General features: G+C 44.8%; 1 protein-coding gene across 1 annotated transcript in view; it reads left to right on the top strand.

The window, feature by feature from the left end:
• Positions 1–12872, top strand: part of DNAAF5 (dynein axonemal assembly factor 5) — a 47004-nt gene that overhangs the window by 10458 nt on the left and 23674 nt on the right. The window contains exons 5-7 of the mRNA XM_066576366.1: positions 335–567; positions 4503–4715; positions 12413–12556. Coding sequence (XP_066432463.1) covers positions 335–567; positions 4503–4715; positions 12413–12556 — 590 coding nt within the window. The remainder of the gene's footprint in view (positions 1–334; positions 568–4502; positions 4716–12412; positions 12557–12872) is intronic.

Below are 12872 nucleotides of genomic sequence, written 5' to 3'. Positions count from 1 at the left end.
CTGTTATTGAGCCGGTTGGCATTATATTGGCCCACTATGGTATATTATAGAAGGCCTGCTGTTATTGAGCAGGTTGGCATTATATTGGCCCACTATGGTATATTATAGAAGGCCTGCTGTTATTGAGCATGTCCGCATTATATTGGCCCACTATGGTATATTATATAAGGCCCGCTGTTATTGATCAGGTTGGCATTATATTGGCCCACTATGGTATATTTTATACAGCCCACTGTTAGTCTTCTAACTTAATATTGGATAAAAAGCGTTTTACAGGATTTGAGAACCTATTCCGTACATTTCAGAACAGCTATATTTCTGTTTTTGCTTTCAGTGGCAAGACCCGGCTTGGGATGTCGTGAGCTAATATTCAGGAACCTCTCGAGAATTCTGCCTGCCGTCAGCTGTGATATGACAGACTGGGTAGCTGGCACCCGGGTTAAAGCTGCTCAGCTCCTTCTAGTCTTGTTGCTTCATGCGGAGGATCATACTACACAGCACATGGAGCTGCTGCTGAGCACCTTGTACCGCTCGTGTCTGGACGAAGAGGAGCAAGTAGTCCAAAATGTCAGTTAGTGGTTTGCACTACATGTTGGCCCTTTGTTTTTACTCACTACGAGGTGTCAGGCTTGCAGGATTTTCGGATATGTTCGTTTTGATGAGGATTTCTGATGCAGATTCTGCACCCAAAATTTGCAAGAAATCTATCATGCAGTGCTAGTAAATGGGGTTTGATACAATTTTATAGAGCAAGCTACAAATCTTTTAATCCACACCTTGGCTAGTAGTGGGTAAAATCTCAGCATACCCTTAGTTGGTCTGATTTCCGGCAGAAGTAAACGTATTTGGAGGATTTATCAAAACTAGTGCAAGGAAAATGTGATGCAGATGCTCATAGCCCAATTAAAGGGGTTGACCCACAAAAAAACATATTTGCTTTTCACAAAATAAGGGATAATTAGGTGATTGGTAGTCATCCGACCACTGGAACTCCCACAGATCACAAAAATAGGGGTTCTGTAGGAATAGAGCCTTGGTCTCGTGTGCACTACCACTCCGTCGTTCATTTGGATGGCAATGCCAGGGATCTATGAGACCCCTGTTCTCATGATTAAAGGGGTTAAACCAAAATTGCAAGTTATTCCCCATCCACAAGATAGGGAATAACTTACTGATCAGTGGGGGTCCTACAGCTGAGACCCTCACTGATTTCCGGAGTGGGATAGTGATGTCACTGTGAGTGTAGCACTGGCCGAGCATCCATGGTCAGCACTCCATTCATCTCAGTGGGGCTGGCAAAAATATCCGAGCTGCTTGGGTATCTCAGTAGTCCCATTGAGATGAATGGAATGCTTTTGAGACCAGCACTTTGTTCGGTATCCTCACTGCAAGAGATGCAGCGACTCCACATTGAAGAGGACAAGGGACACAGGATTCCCTTTCTCAAGATCGGCAGGGGTATCAACAGTGTAAAACTACTAGAGATGAGCGAGTATACTCGCTAAGGCACTACTCGCTCGAGTAATGTGCCTTAGCCGAGTATCTCCCCGCTCGTCCATAAAGATTTGGGGGCCGCTGCAGCTGACAGGTGAGTTGCGGCGGGGAGCGGGGCAGAGCGGGCGGGAGAGAGAGAGCTCCCTGCTCTCCCCCGCAGCTCCCCGCCCCGCGGCGGCACCCGACTCTTTCGGGACGAGCGGGGAGATACTCGGCTAAGGCACATTACTCGAGCGAGTAGTGCCTTAGCGAGTATACTCGCTCATCCCTAAAAACTACCGATCTGCAAGCTATGGGTACATTTAGCAATTTTGGTACAGCCCCTCTAATGGGGATTTCACTAGTCAAACCAACATACTGTATACTCATAAACTTGGGATTTTTTTTTTCTCACGTGCATGTTTTTTTTTTTTCACGGGTTGTTTTTTTTTTCTCTTTGCTCCCATCGAGAATAATGGGTGATATTTCCACATAAAACCGTTTTTTATCACTCACATGACTCCTCTGTGAGATGGAACTCTATGTACATCCAGCAGTCAGACAGAAATGTGCTCAGCCCGTTTCTGTTACAGTCATAATATCCATCCACACTAATACTTAGCAATAGAATTGGAAGGGGTCCAGCTCTCTGACATCAGCAGATGTTATCCCATCAAAAATATGTTGTGAAACTGACTTTTGGGCAACAGGATCGTTTTGTTTTTTTTCTTGAGCTAACCGGATGAGATCTGGTACTGAAGCTGAACTTCTACCTGACCCCTTATGATTTAACTAATTGCATACAAGAATGCAGGGTTCATAGTAATAACCATTACATTACCATAATCCCAGGCTTATCTGGGGGGCTGTAAACTGCATCAACATATCACATAGGCAGCTTTGAACTGTGCAATCTCCGGCAGTCCCAATTAATGGAGCAGTGGTGCATATGCAGTGCAAGACCATTGCTCCATTCATTCATGGACCTTCAGGACCCTCTGTTTTGTGTTCGGTGAGAGTCTCAGCTGTCGGACTCCACTGATGGAATGGTTATCTTCTATCCTTTTAGATAGGGAATAACTTCATCTTATAGATACCGGTACTAATGCTGAGACCCTTAGTGATCTGAAGAAAAAGAGGATGATTAGACCTATATTGTCCATCTAAGTAACTGGGAGTTATCATAAATAACTCAAGTGCTCTCAAGCATGGCCATCCACATCCTCCATAGGAATTAAATTGGTGTTTCGACTCTAAGCTATAGGTTAATAGGTGGATTTTCAAGAGTAACTTTACAACTACTGAAATACAAACTACTGTATAGTTCCCGATTTCTGTGTTAGAGGCTATCCTTCGGACAGGTCATCAGTAGTTGATCAGCGGGGATCTGCCTCTCGAGGGTTGATTGTCCAGCCCACTTTCAGTACGGCGGCCTGGATGAGTCATGGCAGCTTTGTGCTTCTATTAAAGTTCCTGCTCATTACATTCAGGACCAGGCGCCCGGTCCTGTCCATAATGGAGAGCAGAAGTGTAATGGGAGGCAACATTCCCATTTATTTTAGTGGGTTAAAAGCTGGCTAGTACATTTCCTCCCCTGACTAGCAACAACAAAGTCTGGCTAGCTGTACTGACAGTGGGTTTGACAATCAGCTGATCGGCAGAGATCCGTAGCAGCAGATCCCCGTCAATCAGAGGGTAGCTCATTAGTTGTAAAAGCCTGGAATACCCCTTTAAAGAATGGAAAAAGTAGAATGGCATTGCATGAGGATGCCTTTGTGCTCATGTGCTGAGGTGTTTCATTCCTGATACAGTGACCAGGCTTTGTATTGCAGGCAGAGTTCCCATTTATGAGAATGAGAACTTTACCTGTAATACCAAATTTGACCACTGCAGTGAGAACAGAGCTGGCTGCTTCCTGCAGAAATCTGCTCAGTACATGAGCACAGCAGCCTAGCGAACAGCTGATTGGCAGGTGGTCCCAGGCAGCAGACCATGCCAAATCTAGCATTGATGACCTATCTTAAGGATAAGCCATCAGTAGTTTACACCTTGGCAATTCCTTTTACTTTTCTGCTTGCATATCCCAGGCCCTTCCTACTGCTCCAAGGTCCGTACATGGCATATTATATCTTGTTGCATTCTGGGAGATTTGCTTTGTGCCCCAGACAGTGCACTTTTTCTCTGATGTAGAAAATGGTGAATGCAGCGCAGTAGAAGACCTCAACATTTTTGGTTATGAGTGAGCCTACACCGCAGGATTCTTTCCTTTGTACACTGTGGCGGTAGAGCCCAACTTTTGGCCTGTGCGCCCGTCTCCTGTTCCATCCCTGGGCTGTTGACATAGACTTGTGACATTATTTACACTCCCAGTTGTGCTAATATACACATGACCCAGATTTGCAGTGGTAAATTTGACTCTTCATTGCCAGCCTGAAAGCCACTTGTACACAATAAGTATAATAAAAGTATCCTATTATTGACTAGTATAAAAGCCCTTCCCAAGACGGTGACTGCACTCTATATATACATATCCACGCTCAGTGGAATTGGGAATGAGAGTTATAATGTAGTCATTGGTGGAAGTTTTCAGAAGCCTCCCTCCGCAGGCTTTACTTTTATTCTTGGCACATATAATTTAAAATAGTTTCCCGGTAAACCACATTCCAGTGAAGTTTGTTCCACAGGGTGAGCCGCGGAAAAGTAGCCCGGCACCACGCTTTTATAAAGGTTGCCTGAAATAAAATCTTTGTTGCCCATAGCAACCAATCATTGTTCCTCAGCAGTATAAAAAATGGAACCTGTGCTGCGATTGGTTGCTATGGGCAACAAAGACAATCTGGTGCCGGGCTACTTTTCTGTGGCCCACCCTGTAGATGCTATGGTGATGATGAGTGAGTGTGAGGTATAGTGTGTAGTTACATAATGTGTGTGTGTGTGTGTGTGTGTGTGTGTGTGTGTGTGTGTGTGTGATAAATATATTAATTAGAGAACCATTTACCCTGTAACCTCTTCTAACTTCTTGTTTTTAGAGTATAAAATCTGCAGAATTAATTGGCACCTTTGTGAATCCTGAGGTTTTCCTCAAGCTGATTTTGCCGGCTCTTCAGAAGTCCCCCACGTCTTCACACCTCACAGTTTTGGCGGCTTTTATTCGGGGAAGCTCCTGCGAGGTGTTGAAGTCACATTTACATCGTATAGCTGATGTCATCTCCAAGCCTGAAATCTGCCAGGGGTCTGAAAAGGTAAGAAATCCCTGAGAGACAAGGTGGGGAGCATAGAAGTATAAAAACTGTGTTTTCCACACTATGGGACTAATTCTTGACAACTAGTGTGATGAGAGTGTGATGCAGAATTCTAATGGAGTTCTAAACATCTGTTTCTCATCCCTATCATTGGGGGACACAGCACAGCTTTGACTGTGGTTATAGCTACTGCCACTAGGAGGTGGCCACTAAGCACAAAGTGTTAGCTCCTCCTACTTGTTATGTCTCCTGCAGGCACCAACCTAACCAGTTTGTATGCAAGCAGTAGGAGCAAGCCAAGCAGGACACGGAAAAAAAACAAACCGTTAATCTAAAATAAACAGTTAGAAGTCCTGTTCCCTTATTTCTTCCTACGGTGGGGTCGACTTTCTACCTTAACCCCTTAAGGACGTGTCCGATTTTTGGTCATGAGGACACAACAATTTTTGGAGGATTTTCATCTACACTTTTCAAAAGCAATAACATTTTTTATTTTGCTGTCGACACAGCCGTGTGAGGGCTTGTTTTTTGTTTTTTTTTTGCGTGGCGAGCTAGTTTTTTTTTTTGTTTGTTTCTTCTTTTTAATTATTATTGGTACCATTTTTTTTTCACAGCGTTAGGGCTTATTTACACGAGCGTATATCGGCCAGCATTTTTACAGCCAGCCGATATATGCTTACTCCTGAGAAGTTCATCCCCCTTCCCTCCCCATCATGGTCTCTCTGCTTCTCTCCTTCCCTTAGAGCAGTTTGCAATGGGAGTTGGCAGGGCGGGGGCAGAGCTAAGCTACCGCCCTCCTGTCAACAGCCTGCAATGGGCGTGGGCGGGATAGAGCGGAGCTTAGCTCTGCCCCTCCCATTGTAAACACTGGAGTGGAGAAGAGAGGTAGAAAGTCAGTGAGGGGGAGGAAAGGAGGGGGGGGGAGATTGGATGGAATTTTTTTTTTTTTAGAAATAGAAGATATAGGCCAAAAAGGGTTGTGGGTTTTTTAGTTTTGTTTATTTGCATGTGCGGTTTGTCTTTTTTTTTTTTTCTTTTTTGACATTTTTAATGTCCCTGTAGGGGACCTGAACCATAGCAGCTATATGCTTGCAGTGCCTTATTGTTTGTAATAGCGATCATAGGCAATGATAAACCGGGATGCCCTTCATCTGTGAATCATTTACATGCTGTGATTTACATAGATTATGGCATGTAGAGGGTTAATAGTCACAGCGGGAGCCCGGCTATCGTTAACAGCCAGCTAATGCTGTGGGATGGCGCAGGCTCAGCTTCTGATCCTGCGGCATCCATAGGCCATAAGTTTACGTCCTGTTGCATTAAATACCCCACAGCCATGTCATAAACTTATGTCCTGTGGCATTAAAGGGGTTAATGAGGACATCATCCTGCCTTCTTTTTCCCCCGCTGCAGTTCATCCGTGAGAACATGCCTTTCACAAACTGGATCTAGTGTGAGTTTTACAGGCCTATCTTCCTGATGGCCTGTTTCAGATGCTCTGACTCTGTTTGTAATCCCATATGGACCGCAAAGTGGCTGTGCGACTTCCACAGTTGTCCGATCTCGCTGGATCTACCCAGCGGTGGTAGAGGTCTACTGTGCCAAGGGCAGAGCACCTCCATTTTGCTTTATGGCCCATTCTACTAGGACAGTGAGTGCCTCATGGGTGGTATGCAATGGGCTTGCACCATTTAGGTTGCTACATGCACACTTTTTTTCCATGCATACCTTTGCATCTTCGGACACCTCACTCGGTCGTTGAGTTTTACAGACTGCCATAAATTGACCTCATGCATCTTTCCATATTTTCCCCACCCATGAGGGACTGCTCTAGAACGTCCCACGGCCTTCAGCTGTGTCCCCCAATGATACGGACTAGAAAACTGGATTTTTGTACTTGCCGCACAACCTCCTTCTTGTCTCGTTCATTGGGGAACACAGCACCCACCCGGTCTGTTTTTGGTATTGTGACATATATTCCTCCTTGCGGGAGCATTCTTTTGCAGCTGCACATAATGCTCCTCCGAGTTGCAGTTTTAACAACTTAAGTTTAGAGCCTGGAGGAGCTATATAACTAGTAGGAGGAGCTTAGAGCCTGCAGGAGAGATATAACTAGTAGGAGGAGCTAACTTTTTTTGGCTTAGGTCTGCCTCCTAGTGGCACTTGCTATACCCACTGTCTTCAGTTATGTCCCCCAATGAACGGGACAAAAAAAAGATTTTACGTTAAGTACAAAAATCTTGTTATTGCAACTCTACTCAGTAGTTGTGATGCTGCACTGTATACAGTCCTCCATGCTAGTTGTGCTCCATTCGGACGCGGTTGATGATCCGTGCTTACAGGTTAGTTGCATCTATAGGACAAACATGCTAATTGCAAAAAGATCTGCTAAGTATCTTGAGTATGGGGCAGATGTCAAATGAAAGAGGGTTGAGTATGTTGCTCTTCAACATGCCCAATCCTTTAAGAGATAAGCCACCACTGGAGGTGTCTGACAGGTATCTAACTAGCTGATAGCTTGGGCAGGCTCACTAGGCTCCATTTTTTTCAGCAGTCGGACATCCAACGATCAGCTAGTTATTCCCGTGAATAGGTTATAACTTTTAGGAACTCTGTTAACATCTTTATGACCAGAGATTGTTCACTTTTTTTGAGTTTTTGTGTTTTTTTTAATGTTTTTTTATTTTTTCATCACCACCTTATGAGCTATACGTTTTTTGGGGGTTTTTTTTCCACCGACCTACTACATGAGTGCTTGCTATTTGTGGGATGAGTTGTATTTTCTTAATGACGCCATTTAATGTAAAATGTACTGGAAAGCTTTTTTTTTTTTTTTTTTTTTTTAAAGTGCTGAGAAATAAAAAAAAATGCAACTACGCCATTTTTGTGTTGGGATAGTTTTTAGAGCATTCACGGTGCAGTTAAAATGATAGATGAACCTTATTCAGTGGGTTAGTACAATTATGGTGATACAAAATGTATATCATGGTTTGTTTGTTTGTTTTTATTTTTTATTGTTTCCAACTTTTAAAAAGTAGTTTTGTTTTTTTTTGTTTTTTTTTACAAAAATTATTTTCTATGGCCATATCCTGAGACCCGTAACCATTTTTTATTGTTTCATTGATTCGGCTGTGGGAGGGCTCGTTTTTGCAGAGTGAGCTGTAGTTTTTATCAGTACTATTTTGGGACACCTAAGGTCGAATGCCCACGGATGGATTAACGCTGCGAAAACCGCGGTCACACACCCACTGCGATTTCCGCAGCAATGTCTGTCCATAGAAATGCTGTGTAAAACAATTTTCCTGTGCCCTCAAGTGGAAACCGGCTGGGATTTTTCCGCTCGCGGGGGGAGAATCGCAGCATTTTCTGCGTTTTTTTTGCTGAATTTGTGCAGAAAAACACATGGACTGCTTCGATTGTCGTCGATGGAAGCCGTCCGTCCCGCGATACTTCTGCTGTGAGCACAGCGGAAGTATCATGGTTATCCGAGCCATATCCCAGCGCCGCCACATCATGCTCTACACTGCACAAGCTCGCCGGCTGACACTCTTGCAGCGGATCCGGACAGGTGAGTATAGGATCTCTGGGGGCGTCGGGTCTGACTCCACTGTGCGATTTTGTTAGGCGGAATCTGACCCGGCCGTGGGCGTGAGGCCTAAATCTTTTTATTTTTTTTAATCAGTTTTTTTTTTTTTCAAATTCATTGAGGGATGGTCTGACCAAAAAATCGTCAATTCTGGTACTTTTTTTTGTTTGTTTTTCTTACAGCCTTCACTACAGGGTAAACATTGTGATATATTTTTATAAGTGTTGTATGTATTGCAATATTTCAGTATGGTGTATTAATATAGTTATTTTGAACGTTGCCTCTGAATCTCTGCTACAGGCCAGGCCAGATGGGCATCTATTCATGGCAGACCTTTAGAGCCTTCAGCAGGCTCCGTGCTGTCATGCAAACCCATCAGTGAGAACAGAGCTGTCCTGCAGAAATCAGCACCGCAGCAAAAGGCTGATCAGTGGTGGTCCCAGGTGGCAGACCTCCACCGATCTACTATTAATGACCTCTCCTAAGGTTAGGCCATTGATACAACTGGACAACCCCTTTAATGCTGTATTCCAGCATGTTCAGTCTGAAAAGTCGTCCCCCCCCCCCCCAGCAGGAATCCTTCCATATAATATAAATCTGAAAGCCGTCTTTACTTATGGAACAAAATCCTTGTGAGAAGCCACAATAAGAAAGATTAATCATCCCATCTAAAGGACGGGTATCAATGTGTCCTATTGTGTAGCAGCCAGTGGTAATTGGAGCAATCTCCAGTGTGTTGATGTATGGGAGGAACAAGGCTGGGAACAAGGCGGACGCCCCACACCGCAGCCTGGCCATGATGGATCCTTACAAATCTACGGAGCTCTTTCAATATCTTACTGTTGATGGACTGTCCATACATGAGGCCTAATCCGGCCGGGCAGCATGAACTAACCCAGTCATGTCGCGGAAATGGAGTTATGAATTGGAAATGATGTAGTGTCGGCACCCCATGTCATCGAAGTCACCGGCTACTGTGATCTACATAGTTAGATAAGAGGCCCACGGAGTGGAGGGTTCCCAGGTGTGTGGTCAGGATCCTACACCTGGAGGGGGGGATGAACGCCGCTACTGTGGCGTCACGTGCTCGTGCGGTATGCTCTATAGACAAAATCTATCAGTATGGACTCTACTACAGTGGCTTCCCGGATTTCTAGGACTACTGAATAGCAAAGATGCAATGATGCCTCCTCCTATATTGAGACTATTTATATGTCATTGTGTTAATAGAGTTCTTTGTTCCCCTATCTAGATGAGGCCGTATTTACACAGGCGAAAATAACACGTGAGTTTTGCGCTATTGCAAAATGCACAGAAGTCGGCGTTCTAGTAGCCCATTGAGACGGAGAGGTCACAGCATGGCCTATTTTGGGGCTATATTGCCCATTATTCTCTGAGACCCCCCAAAAAAATAATAATTGCGCTTGCATGCAGAAGAGATTTTCGTGCAAGTGTGATATACTTTTAAAAAGGTTTCCTATTAAAACAACATTCAAATTTTTTTTTCACACGTGTGAAAATGGCACAAAAAACTCATGTGCAATGTTTTTCTCAAAAAACGCATCAAAATTGCCGGTGCACAAGAGCTATATTGGTCTGAGTTTCTTGGGCAAATATCGCACTCTCCTGTGTAAATACGGCTTTACAGATAGGTACCTGCCTTTCATGATTGACTCTTCCATGTACGGAAATTAGGCTGTATTCACACAGAACAGTTGGGCTGCAGTAAAAAAAAAAATGCACCAAAAAGCACATCTGCAAAATCGCAACGGTGACAAAAACCCATGCAGTTTTGCCAGTGTGGTTTTTGCTCCACCCCATGTGAATACAGCTTAAGACCTGTGACCCCGGAGTGCAGCGTAAAATCACGGGACAAGTTTTCCGTGGATCATTTTCATTAAAATCCAGCGATCTGAGCGACTTCCATCTAGAACATTGGGGCCACGATTTCATCCACTGCAAATCTTGTGGGGTTTTGTCATGCAGCAGTTTTGAGAGTATACTGAGAATGGTGTGATCGAACATCCAGCGACAGGGGATCCTGTAAATGTAAGGCGCTCATCAGTGAAAGGGGTCGAAGGAGGATGTCAGGAATCATTGGGACAAACGGCGGTGTATAATCAAGCACATTGAATCTGTATACAATGCTGGTGCTCCATCTAAGATGTCCATTTGTCCTTCCTTAGCACGGAGGGGCTAGAACAGCGGCAACCAATTCCAGCGCCATTGTTGTCTAAGAGAAACTGATAGACAAGACTTCAGGGGGCAAACTGGCACAAATATAGTATCACTGAGCAGTGGAAATACCTCAACTGGCCAGATGAATTCAGATTTCTGTTGCACTGTGCTGATGGGAGGTCAGAATTTGGCACAGGCAGCATGAATAGATGACCCCTTCCTGTCAGGGGATGTCAGTACTTCCATTTAATTTTTGTGACAACTACAAGAAGCTTTCCTGTCCACATGTGCCGATGGTCCTGTAGAACAGTTTCGTTACCTAGTGCCATAAGGAATTACTGCTGTTCTGAAGGTCAAAGGAGGAACAAATTGATGGGGATCTCTAATAAAGGGGTCATTCCGCGTATTTAGTAGTGACTGGGCTGTCATATTTTGGCTCTAAGTTTGTAATACGGAAGTGCCTTGCGGCCTGACCATAGGTCTCCTGACCCAAACTCCCAGCCCTCCTATAGTGTTGGGGTCAAGAGACCAGCGGTCAGGACAGGACGCACTTCCATATTACAGATGCAAATATGGCAATGTGTTCACAGGTGATTTTATGGCGTGAAGTAATCTTGGTTTCTCCATTCTTATTTCCCGTCTAGTAATGTGCTGAGAAGTAGGATTGCAGCAGACTTTCTTAATGCATTTGCTATGCAGTGCCTAGGGGGTCTTAATAAGATCACACAAGCCACAGGGAGGCGGCAGCTGCACGGGTGTAACGTGACCATCAGCGACTCCATACCCTAAACCTATGTAACTGGAGAACATAGGTAGGGGAGACCTAGCTCCAACTTCACAGCCACCGGCTAATCTACATGGCGTCTCGCGTCTCGTAACCTACTCGCCGTGCCAAGTGGTGTGAGCTATGGAAATGAAATCCATCATTGGGTGCTAGGTGGCGGCACAAGGAGTGTAAAGTAATATGTTCTCACCAGTCAGAACCCAGGGGCCACTTTAAAATGAAATACGTGGCAAGTACCGGCATTCCTATAGTTCATCGTTTCTCGCTGGTGAAGTGCGCAGCGTTAATCAGAAGTGTCACCGGCCTGTTCCTCAATCCCAGGATGTGTCCTGATAAGGCATGGCTTTGTAAGACCAGATATTCCCCTCTGCAGCCAGACTTGGCGATGTAGAGGAGGCACTGGGCTAGCAATTGGACCACTATGGCTGACACTAGGGCACCTTTGTTTGCACCAGGGACGTTGTGGCTAACGCTATGGTTGTCATTGCCATACTCAAAAGAGTTGATCCAGAATTATAAGTTATTTCCTATCCATAGGATAGGGGTGGGGATAACTTGCTGATTGGTGGATTCTGAGAATCGGGGTACCTTGTCCTCCTCACTGTGGCTTACTGCATCCCCCACAATGAGAAGTGGTGGTCTCACAAGCGCACTGGCTGCCCATTCATTTTCAACGGGACTGCAGAGATTGCTGAGCGGCAATGGCTTGGGTACTTCTGTCAGTCCCATGGAAATGATCAGAGCCCCGACTGAACCTGCCCCGCATATGGCCGCCTGATGCGGTTTCTGTGCCAAGACTTGACCTATCAATTGGGATTTATTATTATTTTTTTGCAATTAGTGTTCAGAAGAATCCAAACCGTGCGGATTTGCATATCGCTAATTAGAAAGCTAAAGTTGGTAAACTGTCTACTGTAACTTTATGCCATGATGTTTTCTGTACGGTGGATACATCTCATGTCTGAATGTGTGGCACGGCGGACTAATCTTAAGCGCCGATCTTTGGCTGTCGGAGCGGTATGCATGGTATGTGACGACTGAGAAGTATGATTTCTGCTTTAATTGAGCAGGACTCACTGATGGGTTATGATATCTGTATTTCTCATCGCCGCTTGCTAACAATACTGCTTCTATGTGTTCCTCTGACAGGTGCTGTACTTGGAGCAGTTACTGTGCTGCGTACAGTCCGCCATCACTATATGCCAACAGTACTGTACAGACATCAGCCTGCAGTGTATGAAAGTGCTGATAACCATACTCGCCTGCCCGGCCTCTGAAACCCTGGATGAGAAGGTAATACTAGCCCTCTCCTCTGTCCATTGTGACCGAAGGAACATACTGATAACTCTATAGATATGGGAAAATACATGCATTTACTGCCCCCTGCTGGTGAAGCGCTCACTGGAAACATGTCTACTGTAACAGATATTCCAGTCCCCCCTTAGATTTGCCTACTGATAATCTTATCTATAGAACTTTTCTTTAGCTGCTTGATTCATGGATGTAATGCACTGCTTCCACCTACAAGGGCGGAGGTGAAGGGGGTATAACGATCCGTTACAATGCAGATATACAGGGTGTGTGGAAAGCTGAGGAATAACCTCAGAAG

This window comes from Eleutherodactylus coqui, chromosome 8, assembly GCF_035609145.1.
Source record: "Eleutherodactylus coqui strain aEleCoq1 chromosome 8, aEleCoq1.hap1, whole genome shotgun sequence".
Lineage (NCBI taxonomy): Eukaryota > Metazoa > Chordata > Amphibia > Anura > Eleutherodactylidae > Eleutherodactylus > Eleutherodactylus coqui.
This window is presented reverse-complemented; position numbering and strand designations above follow the sequence as displayed.